This window comes from Onychostruthus taczanowskii, unplaced genomic scaffold (assembly GCF_017590055.1).
Source record: "Onychostruthus taczanowskii isolate IOZ18803 unplaced genomic scaffold, ASM1759005v1 scaffold21, whole genome shotgun sequence".
NCBI classification, from domain to species: Eukaryota; Metazoa; Chordata; class Aves; order Passeriformes; family Passeridae; genus Onychostruthus; species Onychostruthus taczanowskii.
The window spans coordinates 8,626,315-8,643,006 of NW_024499351.1; the positions used below are offsets into that span (position 1 = coordinate 8,626,315).

The window sequence follows — 16,692 nt, forward strand, 5'->3', positions numbered from 1 at the left end:
ATTGGTGCACTGCAAAATACCACCTCACCACAGATTTTGCTGTGTTCTTAGTTGATAATATAAGTACAGAAATTAAAACGCCTGAAGAGTGGGTTTTCATTTTAGCAAAGGTTGTTGTTTTAGGCCTGAAAAAGATAATAACAAGAACTTGTAAATGAATGAATTAAACCCCTTCTCAATTCTATAGGTCCTTGCTGTCACACGCTTCAGGAATGCCCGCTCCCAGCTTCCATCGGCCCCGAGCGCTGCTCCCGGCCGGCTCCCAGCGGGACAGCGCCGCAGAGCCCTCCCTCATCCCGGCTCCCACCGGTGCCCGAAGGCCGAGAGATCACGAGCTGCCCCTCGGAACACAAAACCAGCTTTCAGGGGAAAGCCGCAGGCTCCGGCTTTTCCCACGGTGGGAATCACGAGTGCCCGCCCGCCCTGGCTGCCCGGCGGCCGGGGGAGGAGGCGGCGGGAGGGGGCCGGGGCGCAGCAGCCCCTGGCACTGCTGACGCGCTGCCGGCCGGGCTGGGCTCGGGGGGAGACACGGACACCACGGACACTGCCTGCGCTGCGGCTCCGGCAGCCAGCGCCGCTCCTGCCGCAGCCTCCTCCCTCCGAGCCTCCCTCCTCCTGCCTCCTTCCGAGCTTCCCTCCAAGCCTCCCTCCTCCTGCCTCCTCCCGAGCTTCCCTCCGTGCCTCCTCCTACCTCCTCCGTGCCTCCTCCTGCCTCCTTCCGAGCTTCCCTCCGTGCCTCCTCCTACCTCCTCCTCGCCTCCTCCTGCCTCCTCCGTGCCGCCTCCTCGGCCGGCACAGCCGCGGCTCTCTCCTTTCCTGCCCCGGCACTCGGCGAGGCGGAGGGAAGGGATGGCGGGGGTCGCTGCCCGGCTGCTCGGGGCACTGTGCCTCGCCGCCTGCCTGTCCCCGGCGCTAGGGAGGGACGCCGGAGCGCCGTGGACCCTGGAGAAGGTGGGTCGCGTTTGCCTTTCCCAGGAGCTTCTTGCTTCTCCTTTGGTACTGGGGGCAGCGCCTTCCCGGCGGGCAGGGGTCAGCGGCTGGGCGCGGGGACGGCCCCATCCATCCTGCCCTGGCCTCCAAGGTGAATCCGGGCTGGGCTCACCCTTAGCGCGGTCCCGCAGGTGAGGGTGGGTGGCATGGCTTCTCTCCTGAGCCCGAGCTCGGTGGCTGCAGAGAGCGGATCTTCTTCACGCGTTTGGCTCTGTCGTCTCGCACCGCCTGGGACCGGGCAGCAAGAGCGATAAGATTTGTCAGGGGCAGATACTGTATTTAAGGGGAAACCCAAACAGGGCAAGACGGATCAAAATCTGAAATTGTATTCCTTATAACATTCTACTATACTCCAACTTTTGTTGTGATGGTGGTGAGTCAGAGGACAGTGACTTAGCTTGAGAAGACAAATAGCTCTTTCAGCAGCAATGCACGTGTATCTAGGAAAAACAAGTAGGCATGGTGCCGATAGCCGGTACGAAATTGTTTTGAAAAGATATAATGCTCTAATATATTGTAGACTCATACCATATTGTGTCTAATTTAGACTGCTGCGTGAACTAGTGAAAAAAGGAACCTTGAGATAAGGTTTAATTAAAGAGTGGTAAGCTTTAAACCACAGATTTCTCAATGTAGCAGCTCTTAGTGTACTATTATGAAACATTAACATAGTTTTCTTCATAAAGAATTAAACCACATGAAATGTAGGAGAGCATAAAGCTGCAACCCACATTCAACTAAACACTTCAGGAATTTCCAAACAGAAAATATACTTTTAGGGCCCTTCCCCAAGTGTTTGTAGAAGAGCTGAAGTCAAAGTTCAGCAAGAAGCAACTGAATTCCACAAATCCAGTGCACCATTCTCATCACCAATAGATCAGAGTCCAGGACAAGCTGGTAAAATGAAGCTTCCCTCACAACCTTCCCCATAGTAATTCCCTTTCTCCTTGATTTTATTCACGCCCCCATTCAAGGAAATGTTGGCTTGTTTCTTTGTTTGTTAATGAGATACTGTTTCATTCTGTTCTATTTATTGCATCTTACACTACATACATATATATGTGTATAGCTCACTATATAATATATATAGCTCATGTATAGACAATATATCTGTAACACAATACATCTGTAATTATGCACAATACATGTATTTGTACATATATAGTATATACATGTGGGGCTGAATCTTTAGTCACACTGGTCAATGAACAATCACGTAGCCCCAGTCTCCCTTCTGCAGCCCCCTGGAGCCCCAGCACTTCCCTCTTTAGCTGGTCCCAGTCTGAGCAGTCAGTCTCCTGGCCGGCGCTGTCAGTAGTGCCATCCAGCCACAGAGCCATCACACCTGAGCTCCTCCGCCTGTGCACACACTAAGCAAGAACAACTTCCTCTTCCTCATCAAATTCTTGTCCTTCGACAACTTTTGTTCTTTCTCCCTGGAGGGACATGCGAGCCAGAAATTCAAAGTCCTCAAGTAAGCCTGGGCTACTTGTGGAACTCGAAGTTTTGCAGTTTTATACAGCTTAGTACAACAGGATTAGTGACAACCCTCTCATTAATATATTGTTCTGCCTCCCTGTTGTGGCAAAACAGGGATTGACCAACACTGTAAAGAATGAGTCACTTACAAATCTTATTTTGCGTATCTTTTATTTCATAACCACTTTTGTAACTCCTCTCACTTCCCAAATTTGAAGATATCTCCATTACTAGAAGTGGAAATTGATTCCTCTCTTCTGAAGTATTTTCATGCATTTGTACTTTAATAATGTTTCTTTGCCAAGTGATTTGATGACCCCAGTTACCAGGCATGCTCTTCTCTTGTTCAACTGCAGATTTTCTGAACTTCCTTAATTAAATTGTCCTCCTACACTCTTCCAAAGTACATAGCTTTAGCTTTTCACTCTCCCCTTACAGCCTGCTCCTCCTAAATCGAACAGCTCCCTGACATTTTCCCTTCTCTGTGCCTTTTTAATAAGGTGGTCTACATTCCACCTTATTAAACTTCTAGTATTTCAAAAGAGTGTCTTACAACATCCAAGGTATAATTTCCAAACTTTCAAAAGTTCATCTTTATATCAGATGAAATTATATAATTTTTCTTTTCTCTTTAATCTATGTCTAAATTTGCTAGCATTAAAAATGTTAACTGCCCATCCTAAATGCTGGTGTTCTTACAGTCTTAAAATTCAGCTTTAAACACTGCATTAAAATTGGCACAACTAGATTCAGTATCTTTGTGTCAGCCCTCTGCTTAATTTCACTGCTAAACCTAAGTGGAATTAGGGGAAAGATTCACATGGAGATAAACAGCTAGGAAACAAGAGAAAGGTAGAATTAAATATTTGCGGTGAAGTCTAGAAAATACTCATGCTTGTACAAACACAAATGAAGTAGAAAAAAGTCAAATATGAGGCAACTCCCATTTTTAAACAATATTCATCACCTAAGGTAAGAAGATACCTGACTTTTGAGGTCAGTTCACATTCTGGCCAGGTAATGGGTTTTAGGTGTTATTTCAGACACATATGAAATGACACACATGAAAGAAAAGGAGAGTGAATAATTTCTTGTTAACACATACAATGATAGGGCTAGACTACAGATATTTATGAAAATGTCAGTTTGACGCAGGAGCAGCCCAAAAGCAAGTCACCTGTTAAACAGTTTGAAGAAAGAAAAAGAATAAAAAATACCATTGTCCTCCACTATAAACTATGATGTGCTCATGTTCCAGTTTCTCTTCTTTTGCTCATCTCAGAAAGGACGACATAGACAAGGTACATGGAAGGACAGCAAGTCTGATCAGTCATGTAAGGCAGCTCTGATCAAAGAAGAAATAAACAAAGCAATATTTTTCATTCAGAGAAAGACAGGAGTAGAGGGAAGACCCTGTGATATAAATGAGGAATCTGTAAAAACAGTAGTGGCACAGGAAGTTTCTGAGGAGACAATTGCTAGAGATTGGATAGGTTCAAACCTGGTGTATAAAGGGGCATTTGAGATGTCCTTGGGAATTCCACCTGGCATTCAGCTACCACTCCAGAGCACTATGGAGCTCTTGCAGATCTAAGATGTGCATTTGGCAGCTCCATAAGGATGTCTCAAGCATTTTGGGTCACCTGATACAACCCCAAAGGCCTGCGCTTGGGCAACAGAAAGGAAGTCACTTGGGAGGAAGGGAGGTAGGTCACATATTAGTGGCTGTCACAGGAGACAGCTGTTGGAACTGAGGTTAACCCATGTGTCACCAAGCGGACCAATGTCCCAGCTAGCCCCAGACAAGCCACTTTCTTTGCAGTCACACCCATTCTTTCACTGTGGGTAGAGACCACAATGACACAGCTCGCTCCCTCTGGGAGTGAGTTACCTTAGGCATTTCTTTGCAGTACACAGCATAAAGCTAAATATTATTACTACTGGAAACAAAGCTTCTGGTGTTTGTCTCAATAGAAACCTCAGTTGAAGGTGGTGTGGTTGCAGACATGACATGTATAATTAAGATATTAGGAAACACAGATCCCATTCATAGGTTCAGGTTTTACAGCTAGCTGGTAGGTAAAACTTTCTCCCATACTTTAAATACAAGCATATTTTGCATGGAAATGAAGGATAGGGAAGCCAATCATTTCGGAGTGAAAAGGGTTTTTTAATTATGTTTTTTTGGGAATAAATCAAAGTAGCACAATATACCATTTTTATTGTAATTCTGAAGAAAACTATGGTTAAAAAGGTCTAGTAATAGTTATAGCACTCTTTTTCTCTCTACCTTCTGCAGTATTCTCACCAACCAAGAATTTTAGGTTCTGATGCTATTCAAAAAGTTGTGGCCAACACAGATATTTCTGAAATGTGGGAGAATGATTTGCGCCCTATCCTGATCGAAAGATATCCGGGATCACAAGGAAGTTACATCGTGCGACAGGTAAGACAACACTTCCTGAACAATCTCTAAGAACATCTGTACTATATATTATTATAATTATTAATATTTATATTCTGGTAACATCTTTGCTGACCCCCACCAAAGAGACAGTCCCACAGAAGTGACAGGCACATTCCTTTAATTCAGTAGGATGAACTCTACAATTGTTCAAGTCTAGACCCCATAGTGCCTACATGACACAGCTTGCACATCAGCTGACATTGTTTCCCAGGGCTGCAGAGCATGATGAAAAATAAGAATTTTTTTTAAAAAACCCCCACGTTTTAAATTAACAAGTTTGCCCCAGGTTTGGTACCCAAAGTACAACACAATGGCTGTCCTTTCCCTCACATGAGCAGGTTTTTGGTCACTGGTTCAGACCCAAGACCATGCATGGCATTAAATAAATTACACCCCACCACTTTTTCTGGAGAGGCCCTGTCCTGTGTTGTTACAATGCCCTGGAGTGTTGCTTCAGATGGGTGTGTCAACACAAAAGGGGATCAGAGGGGCCCAAAGGGGCAGGCAGATGAAATGGTCAGCAGGACAAAGCGCAGCCTTGGTCCACAAACCACACCATCTCCACTGGCCCAAGCACAGCAGTGTCCTGGTGCTGGACTGACAAACCCAGGCTGCAGCTGGCCCCAAGGCAGTAAAGACTCCAGCACGTTGTCTTTGAGCCTCAAGAAGTTACCACACAAGTGGGGTGCTGCCCTGTCAGCACCTCTGCCCTGCACTCACAGCGTGAGCACCTTAGGGCAGTGTCCGTGCTGGCTCCGGACCCCATTAACCAAGCAGGAGACGGACAATGGTACAGCTGAGTTTACTAAAGACATTCTCATCATCTCACCAGCCTTCATCTACCCTTTGGGCACTGACTCAACAGCTCTAAGACAGCCCCAGCTACAATAAATTTATTTGCTACCCTGCAGTTGGTAGATTGGAAAAATCCAGCCTTTTTATGCATTGTGTGTGTGTGTGCACATCTCTGTAGATTTAGTTTTGTGGTTTCTTTAGCAGTACTCTGGAAGGCAGCCAAGTGAAAGGGGGAAAAGGAAGAAAAACAAAAAAACAGCTGAGCCTAGGCTAGAAAACCACAGATTATGTTCAAAATAGGATCATCCTGTTACAAGGTAACAGCATGTATTAAATTAGACCCCTCACCAAAGGAAAAAAATAAGAGTCCTCTATTGTCAAAACACAATAATGGAGTTTTTGTCTTTGTTGAGACACAAAATCATCATACTCTTAAGGGAAAAAGGATACTGGGAACTCCATCCAGTTTTATACGGTCCCCTCAATCCTTAACTCTGCCTACTGATAGCTGATAGACCATACCATGTTGTAAAAGCTTTCAGAGTATGATCATGAACAAAATAGAAGTTTGCTCTAGCACTAAAATCTACGGCAATATTGTTGTTTTTTGTCATTCCTACTGACTTCCCTAAGAGTAGAACAAGTCTTCAATGTCTGTTTTCCCCTCAGAGGCTTTTCCTAATGTTTACTTTAAGAGGGAGGAATCTGCCTTGAAGAAGCCCTCTAGGGACCCATAAAAATAAGTTGCTTAACAGAGAAACAGAGATGTCCCTCTAATAGGAGTTAGCCAGAACTGTGGTTGAAGTATAGCTGGGGTTGTTAGAGGTATTATCTTCAGGCAGGAAGATAGCTAAAATTAATGATTTGCCTTATAGATTGTCTCAATTCTTCTCTTTACATGAGCTATACTTACAGAATTTCAATTTTAAAATGCTGTTCTGTAATGTTTCCTTCTTTCTTAAAGGAATCTACCTATCTGTTATTGCCTTGTAAACAATTTATATCACTTGAAAGGCAGATTTCTCACAAAAGCCCAACCACCTCACACCAACCAACCAACCAAAACAGCTTTTTTTTTTTCCTTATACTGCTGTGGCATCTCTGTGTGGTAATTGTCTAAACAGCCACAACAAGGAACAAGGTCTCTGCAGCCAATCCTGAATTTCAATTTTAAGGGCACATCTGAGTTAAGTTTTGAAGATATTAACATTAAATCTGCTCTTGTTACACCTGCAAAAGACACTGGCCTGAAAACTTCAGAGATCAAGATCTTAATGTGTCATAATAATTGGCAATAATTCAAAACACCTTCACACTCCAAAGAGAAAGATCAAAAGGAAGAAACTAATAGCAAATGAGGCAGTCAAAGGCTCAGGTAGCAAAGTTATAAAGTGATATTATATGTTTTGCTATAAAGTTTATCCTTTAAAACACCATGAACTTACAGAAATAATTAGCTAATGATTATTAGCTATAATAATTAGCTAATAATAGTTTGTCTGCAACGTCTTTCTGAAGCAAGAAATACTAATCTGATTGTTTTTTATAATTGCAGCATATCAAGCACCGTCTTCAAACATTAAAGGCTGGTTGGGAAATTGAAGAAGATACATTTCAGAAGTACACACCATATGGTTATAAAACATTTTCCAATATTATTGGCACTCTTGAGCCCTCTGCAAAACGCCATCTCGTACTTGCTTGCCACTACGACTCAAAATTCTTTGGACAGCAATGGCAGGGCAGAGTGTTTGTGGGAGCAACTGATTCAGCTGTGCCTTGTGCCATGATGTTGGAGCTGGCACGGGCCCTGGATAACCAGCTTCAGTTAATCAAGGTACTTTTTTTGTTTCATTTTCATTTGCCTTTCCAACAGCCACAGGCCTCAGGGCATTTCCACATTCTTTTCCATAGCCTGCATGCTGGGTTCCCTGATTGCTGTGCTTGTAATAAATCTCCCACTGACTCCAAGAACAAGCAGAGATCAGTATCTACTACTCTAAAGTACATTATCACATTAAAATTTCTTATAAAAAGGGCAGATATCTAAAAGTTATCTATATAAACATACACCATATAAAAATAACAAATTATACATGAATAATAGATGTTTCATAGACTTGGAAAGACATAATGCTACTTTCTATCTAAAAGGCACAGAACCTGATGCAGAAGTTCCTATCCAGTAACATCTAGGGTCATTGAAAAGTTTTGTTGCATTCTGAATCCTGCAGAAATCTCTAAGTTGTATTCTGCTTTGAGACACTGTTTGCAGAAGAGTCACACTCAGGTCCCCCTATCCCACAAGGATTTCAATTTTTCTTTTTTTTTTTTTTTACAAATTTGAATGGTTTATTTATGAAAGGAGTATAATGTTGTCAGTCTGTGTTACCTATGCTACGAAAATCTGTTTCAAAGGGCTGCAGTGGCTAGGCACAAAAATCTGTTGAGCCTACAAACTCTTAAAGCTTGTAGGATTACAAATTGGTAGGATTACGGATTCACGAGTGCCATCTACTGGTTCAGTATTCAGTATTTACAGAAAAATAATTCTCATACGTTTACAGAGCTGTTACAGGAAAGGTCTCTCAAATATGACAGACACTTTATAAAGTGTCAGGAGTACACTCAGCTCAAGTATTAGGATTACTTGTCAACAGGAGTTTCCAGAAACTGATTTGGTGCCTTCTGATATGTGAATATTTAAGAATGAGAAGAAGACTATGCCAATGTTTTTAATCACAAAACAAAAAACTCCTGTAATACATAGGCTTTCATTCAGAAGCTTCATTTATAATAAATTTGCTTGGTGTCTATTTATGAAACTACCTGCACACTGACTTTAAAGACTGGCATTTTTCACTACGAATACACTATTTTACAGTGAAAATTGTTTTTTATCATCTAAGATGACGGCATTTGACAAAAGGCAACTAATTACTTTTCACAGGCTTTCACATTTACAGTCTGTTAACAAAATATATTTTGGGATCCATCTGCTTAATACATTAGTTATGATGGTTTTGCTCTGCTTATGGTAGCACAACATGCTATGTTTTCAGCCAAATCTATTCATACTTTGACTTGAAATTGTGATTTTTATCTTGACGTTTCTCCAGTTATAACTTACTTCTCCAGAGTAAGCTTTAAATTGTTGGGCAAAGACTCTTCTCTGCATTATTAAAATGTATTAAGCAGTAATAGTAATAACAACACAAGTAACTACTTTCTAAAACTCAAATAGCACTGATTCAATTTTCTCCAGAATGTAATGCAAAATGACTGCTGCCCACAGAGCTCTGTCACATACAAAGGGCAGCAAACCATTGCCATTAGAGAAATCAATACACCACTGTGAGCACAATCAATGCCATCTTGCCTGCATGACCGACATTTTATAGAAGCTTCTGTTTATATTGCATCAGCTGCAGCTATTTGGGAGTTGTAGCCCATACAGGACATGACTGCTGCCAGTGACCCCACCTTTTTAACCACATCATGCAATTTTTTACTTGAAGTAGTGTTAATTCATAGAGGGCTTAAAATATTTATAGCAACTGTTAAGACTACAGTTCCCAAAACTGTAGTTCCATTTAGTGGAACCAGACTGGGATTTGCTGTGCTGTGGATTATTAGGAAATTCTGACAGTTCAAACAAGGCTTCAGATAGTAGACTCCCTCTACATTTGAAGAGATTTCATACAAACATCTTTTTTTGTGACAACAAATACATTTATCATATATATTCTCAGGTTTTAATGTTGTTATATTTTGGTTGTTGAAAGGGAAAGACATATCTGACATACCCATTCTCTTTGCTTTGGTTTTGCACAAAGTTGCCTCAGTGATTGGAAATTCCCCTGAATGAAAAGAAGGAGCTCAAAGAACCATCAACTTGTCAAATACATAATTCACCTCTGCTGATGCACAGCTGTAGCAATTATATTAATCCTTGTGATGCAATCAAATAATAATATTAGCACTCACATCAGATGTTGTTACTGACATGTCTCCTCATTATTTGAGATAATGTTGCTGCTACCTGGTTTTGCAGATCTCAACACTCAGGTCATGTCCTCCCAAGTCAGAAATGAAACTTTTATCCAGAACCAAAATTATGAGACTGGAGAATGTGTCACTGATAAATAACAACTACCTTGAGTGATTACACCGTAATAATATCCAAAGGAAGGTTTGCATAGGGAAAATACATCCTTATTTGTGTTACTTTCATGACTACAGTATTTGCCCTTTATTTAGTGTTCTGCCCAGAATCAGTTATTTTGACTTTTAACTTCCTCCAACAGGCCAGCTCAACGTCAAGACCAGACCTTTCACTTCAGCTCATTTTTTTTGATGGTGAAGAAGCCTTTGTTCGGTGGTCCCCTTCCGATTCCCTCTATGGATCTCAACACTTAGCTCAAAAAATGGTATCGACTCCACACCCACCTGGTTCAACAACCACCAACCAGCTACAGGGCATAGTAAGTGGCTCTCCCCTTTTTAAGGACTTTCCTCCTTAAGAAACAATAGCAAATGGCATTTTAAAAAATATTTAATTAGTAGGTAACTGGTCAAATTCCCAAGAAACCACGACCCCACTAAAGTTAAAGGAAGAAGCAGGCTTCTGGAAACACTATGAGATATGATAGAGAATTGGCAAGAGCTTTTCAGCAGCATGTAAGTACAAGGAGGAGTCACAGAAATATCACAATACACAATTTATTAGAATATAAACTAGGATACCCACCTTCTTCAGGAAAAGATAACTCAAAGTGATAGGGAAAGAGCACAAACAGCATTGGCCTATGAACAAATCTCCCCTAGCTCAGGACTAAGCTACAGCAACCTCTGTTTTTCTCTGATTCCTACTAACATTCTGGATGTCTGCTCCCTTCTACTTTCCCTGTTTACTGCTGAGGCACTTCTCTTCTGTCACTGCTTCTTGTGACTCATAAAATGTCTTTCCCTTGACAGACTTTGTTGTTCTCAGGGGAAAAAGCAATTTCCTCTTCTTTCTCCCCACCTACTGTTGTTTTTCTTTTAAAGAGATATAACGCACAAATTGCAAGCTAAGCTATGCAGCCTGCTTCAGCTCCAGGAACAGAGGAATAGCCCAGCCTTTCCCTCCTTGGGAAGACAGCAAAAGTATCAGTATCAGATTGGAATCAGGTTCTGCTAGTGAATTCTTGTCAGGCCCCACGGTAGAAAGGCACATCTTTGGCCAGGGCTAGCAAAGACCTGCTCATGACCTGTACAGGAAACCAAGAGTTTCATTGCTGCTGCTGATGTTATAGGAAAGCATTCTGTACTAAAGATTCTTTCTTGTCTAGGACCTGTTTGTACTACTGGATTTAATTGGTGCGCCAAACCCAGTCTTTCCCAATTATTTTCCAAACACTCTCCGATGGTTTCAGAGGCTTCAAGCAATTGGTAAGCAGAAGGATATGGGTTTTGAATGAATTTCAAAATCTAGTGAGTAGTTTCTGAATATATTAGGTTCTGTGAATCAGATTTTTAGATTAATTTTCTGGTTTGCAGTAATAATCTTTGATAATGTAAATGTGAAATCTTAAACCTATATGAAGATTTTGATACTTAGTTAATAAAACAACAGAGGAAGACTCTCAGACATTTGGAAGCAACAAAACAGATTCTGTTACTGATTGTCACTCTGTGACACTTGGCAACTGCTTCACTTCTGTGTTTTTGTTCTCACTTCTGTAAAATGATGGTAATAGCACCAATCCTGAGGTCTTCCAAGTATTAAACAAATGCAAAAGACAGTCACTGCTGCCTTTTTCTTCTCTGATGGAAAAAGCTTCCGTGTGTGAGGAATAATAATTCAAACGTGCTAACATGCTTCATTGTCCAAAAATTGTAATAACCACTTTCATTGTGCATTACAGAGCAAAAGCTACACAACATGAATCTGCTGAAGAATCACAATGCTGGAAGTCAGTATTTCCACAGTACTTTACATCGAGGCTTGGTTGAAGATGATCATGTTCCATTTTTGTTAAGAGGTGATAGAAATACTTATAATTTGTACATGCTCACTAAGAAATGCATCACTTAGTAAATGAGCAAGTGCATAAGCTCTTGTTTTTCAAGCTTATTTGCCCCAACTTGAGGATTCTGAATCCAACTTTAGAACTTTGACTTAAAACCTAATGAAAAAAATTGATTCCTTAGTGGTATGCAGCTAAAAAATCAGAGAGAAAAAGAAGTAAAACAGGAAAGAGGCTGAGAAAATAAAAGTGCTCCTCCCCAAAAGCAATCGGGAAGCAGAAGACTGATTTAATTCCTCTTTTGCCTACAAGCTGCAGTACATATAGGCGGCTTAATGTGTGTGCATACATACCTTATATATATATACACACACACACACACTGAGGGCAACACTGTCTCTATTTTATAGAGTAAAAATAAGACACCCTATTTTACCATTTATGTAGAGAACTAAAAAAGTGCTTCAAAAACGTTCAGTCTTAACACTTTCACAAAAACATGGTAATCAGTTTTCTTTTTGAGGAGCTGCAGTGATTTCGCTGTCCTTCTGTAGCTCCTAAAGACAAAATGCAAAGAATCTCAAAAAAAAAAAAAAAAAAACAAAAAAAAAAAAAAAAAAAAAAAAAAAAAAAAAAGAAAAAAAAAGAAAAAAAATGAGGGAAAAATATTTAAAGGAAAGGAAGGTGGCAGATTTACACAACACATTTTAATGATGGGATGCAGTCACAAGCATCAAAACAAGAGAAGGTAAAGGGAGCTGCAGGGACACACCCTCTAAAGCAAGCTTATTGAGAAGTTACCTGACTCTGTTGCTAAATGGTGAAGTATCAGTTGGCTTAACAGAACTCCTAAAATATTTCTTCTCCAAATTTCACTTTCCTTTTTATAGGGGTTCAAGTCCTGCATCTGATTCCATCCCCTTTTCCTGCAGTATGGCATACTATGATGGACACAGAAGAAAACCTTGACAAAGCAACTATTGACAATCTCAACAAAATCCTGCAGGTGTTTGTACTGGAATATCTCAACCTATGAAAGACAAAACATCAACAAATTATCCTCCATTCACACTACTGTTTGCCCACCTTCACACTTGTTATTTAATTGCATTGGAGCGTACCAAGGTGAAGAAAAATGTGATAGCTCTTGCTAGACTGATTATTGATTGAGCTATTCATGGCCCATTGATCCAGCAGCCAAATAAGATACCATTAAATAAGACCTAGCTCAGCCTGGAAAGAATTTGATCTTTCCATGTTTTGTGTCTGAATTAAAAAAAACTCCAGAATCTTTCCAGATTGTTATCATTGTTTTTTGTCACATTATGATCCCAGGAGGGAACGCCTCATGGCTTAATTACACGGTAATAGTATTTACAAGGTGTGACCAACTTCTGCAGTGTTCAGCTATGGAAATTTATGCCATGTTATCAGAAGAGGCAAAAATCACACCATAACAGCCTTCTACTTTGGGCTGAACTAAACCACCTCATGCTCCATTGGGTTGCTAGAACTCCTGACACACAGATGTGATTTTTAATCCTCTCTGGTCCCTCTCCTCCTTCCCCTACAAAGGTGGCTGCAAGGGTTTTTCTCTGCAGACAGCTGATGCCCAGAAAACAGAACAATAACCCAAACTCAGTTTTGCCCCTGTCATTTGTTGGATACTCGTTGATAGAGAGGGGTGGGGGAATGTGATGCTAACAGGAAGGGATGTGGGGGTTTCCCTGTGCTCTGACTGCAACACAGGAGATACAAACAAAAGATCAGGTGGTGTGTGGGAGCAATGACCCAGTACACACCATTCAGTCACGTGAGAATCATTCACAATTTGACCCAAAAAAACCTCCAAACCACCACCCACCTGCTGTTTTTAATACAGACTACAACAAAAATAATCAATGAGCAAAGTGTTCACTTTAGAAACTATAGTTTATCTAAATACAATTTTAAAGGCAAAGTGCTATCAAAAGTAAAATGTTATTAAAAGCAAGACAACAGTTTAGACACCAAAAGATAGCAATTTAACAACCCTGTGCTTTTACATTCCTTACTGGAATTATTCAATAGCTTTAGTGTAACACTGGCAAAAAGAAAGACTGGAATGAGATTAATGAAAGCCAGAAGAACAATATTCAAAAGCTACTGAGAAAATTATGGTTTCCACTGGTGAGCAAAGGATGAGAGCATTTTAAGGAAAAAAAATAAAAATCAAGCTGATAGGAGATGAACTGAGAGAAAAAAAGTCAGTATTTTACTGCTCCAAACTTCTTCCCTGCAAAGTTCTACCCTGAGCAAAGAGATTTAAAAAGGAGGTAAGCAATGGAATTGAAGGCATGTCAGATTTGGCCTGTATTTTACCATTTTCCTAAAGCAAATATTTTGGAGCCCAAGACAATATTTACATCCATATTATAAAGTTGTTACAGAAATAGGTATTTACAGCAGTGAAAATCTGTAAAATTTTACTATTACAGGATAGCCTGAAAATTAAATTTAATCTGATTTTAAATTTAATTCTGATTTGGTAGCTCAAGAGCAAAAGCATTTTATGCTGTTTGTCTTACCTGCAACTTCTGAAATAGAATACTATGAAAATTCTAAAAAATTAGACTATGTCTTTATTTTCAGGTATCACAGTATATCTGTTTAAATATATCAAAGCTTCTTGAACTCTTTGCAATCATATTCTCTTCTACTTCAGCCCATGAGAAAATAGTCTAGAAAATTACATTAAATCTTCTGAAGTTTGAATACTTTGAGCAGTACAAAGCACCTTCATACCCTCCTAAGTGGCAAAGAAAGGTAACAGAATGGCTAAATATAGAAATATTAAACACGAATTTGTGAGGTTGTTTTGTTTTGGTGAACTCTTGTGGTACTTCCTATTTTGCAGGACCTCTGTAAAATGCAGTACATGTTTGCACTGTGTACTGCTACTCTGCTTCTTTTTTTTGAAAGTTAACTTAAAACATGCTTCATTGTGAAATATTGGCTCAGAGGGTTGTTATAACTGGGAAAAGCCTGCGTTTTTTAAATCTCTATGAAGACTTAGCTGAAGCCATAATTTAACCATGTGGTACACCAAATCATGTCAATTTTGTCATTACATTTTTACTGCCTGAGCATGCAGCTCTCGAGTTATGTTTACTCAGTCCAAGGAAATGAGATACAGTTCGCTGTAATATGATTCAATATTTATCAGAATGTGAAGCAAACATGGAAAGGCTTGGGTTTGTTTTTTTTTTCTTCCCTGCTTCGGTTTTGTGTTTGGGGGTTTTTTTGGTACAGGAAAAAAAGGCCATCTCCTAACTGGATGCTGGCCCTGGAAAAGTTTACTTACAGAGGGAAGGATCATCATATTAGCAATTTATGTGATTCATCATTCATTTAAAAAATAATTGCTGGAAGGAAAACATTAACCCAGTAACCATGTGAATCTAAGTTCTCAAAAGCACAAGAAGCAGTCAGTAAGGCAGACATGGCACAAGGTGGGTTTTCATTGCTACTAAGGCAGGGGAGAACAAGCAGGTAGAACAAAGTCAAAGCTATTTCATAAAATGCCCAGAGAACAAAAAATACAAGTAAAGAGACCAGGACTGGTATCTCTTCTACTCTCAGTTTCAACACTGAGTATGACTAAATATCCAGATCCATTGGGTCTGGACAAGCACAGGACAGATAACCACTTCAGAATTCAGACAGATGCTTTGTGTTGAAAAACCTATGGCTGGATAGCTTCTCCTCCTCTGTTGGATGGTGGCAGCAAGGGTTAGAAATCAATAGAGGACTTCAGTTATTCTAATCAGCAGAATGGCTGCACAGGTTCTCGCCTTGAAAAGGATTTGTCACATCTCAGTCAAAGGGAAGGGAATAAAAATCAGTTTACCAGCCACAAAAGGCTGTCATGGCTTTGTGTGCCAAAGGTGTCTGTGGTTACCACCTGGGTTACGGGAATACAGAACAGAATGAACTCAAGAGCCATCACTTAACATGTAAAGCTGAAAAAAACCCCATATGGTAGTTATTTGTCTTGTGATAGGTGCTCTGGCTCCTTTTGTATCAGGAAAAGGCAGTTTCTCACAAGAATCTGAAGCCAAATAATGGTACGTGCCCCTCAAACTCTCTAAAGCTGGATGCATTTACCTACAAGTGACGCGATCCTGTGCGATCACAGCTGGAACAACTTAAGGGAGTAACAATGCCAAACCCTCTGGCAGACAGAAATGACAGCAAGTACCAGTCTTCTTTTCTCTCTAGCTGAGACAGCATTCCTAGCATTAGGAATGAAGATGATACAAATTATAAATTCTTATTCACTATGTATCAAATAAACATTTAGATTGTGATTGCCTAACAGCAAAACGCAGCTAGAAAAGGCAAAATGTACAAAAACCCACTTTCTACAGAATTATTCCAAGGACCCAGTCTACACTGGTATTACACCCAGCAAAACAGTTCTGAAGTTTGACTTACCTGCTCATTGAGACTGAAGCATCACCCGAGAGCATCTTAAACAATATATATAGAAAGATAACTGTAAAATCTTGTACACAAATTCCACTTTTTCCTTGTCAGTTACGAATTACACTGATTTTATTTTCCTCATATAAAAGGAGACATTTTACTCTGTGCTGATTTAACAAATGTTCTAATATATTCATAACAATAAAGCAGCTAAAAAGCTGTTCTAATATCTAAAAGAATCTTTATCATCTGCACATATTATATATATTGTAAACAATCACTCAAAAAAGTATTTTTGTTGAAGTGATTATATTGCACTCAGAATTCTGGGATTCTCACCCTCCCTTCTCATTTTAAATCAGAGATCAGCTTCATTTTTTAATAAAATGGAGATTTAATTTTCTACTGAAAACAAGTAAGCATGCATTCAATATAATACAATGTATTAAAAATATCAGAAAAAGGGCATGTGATTATGAAACT

General features: G+C 40.1%; 1 protein-coding gene across 1 annotated transcript; it reads left to right on the plus strand.

The window, feature by feature from the left end:
• Positions 1 to 771: 771 nt before the first annotated feature.
• Positions 772 to 13,036, plus strand: QPCT (glutaminyl-peptide cyclotransferase). The gene is made up of 7 exons (XM_041404349.1): positions 772 to 951; positions 4,769 to 4,915; positions 7,287 to 7,568; positions 10,039 to 10,215; positions 11,065 to 11,164; positions 11,641 to 11,757; positions 12,633 to 13,036. Exons 1-7 carry the CDS (start codon positions 850 to 852, stop codon positions 12,776 to 12,778), a joined length of 1,071 nt encoding a protein of 356 aa, XP_041260283.1. The 5' UTR covers positions 772 to 849; the 3' UTR covers positions 12,779 to 13,036.
• The last annotated feature ends 3,656 nt before the right edge of the window (positions 13,037 to 16,692 follow it).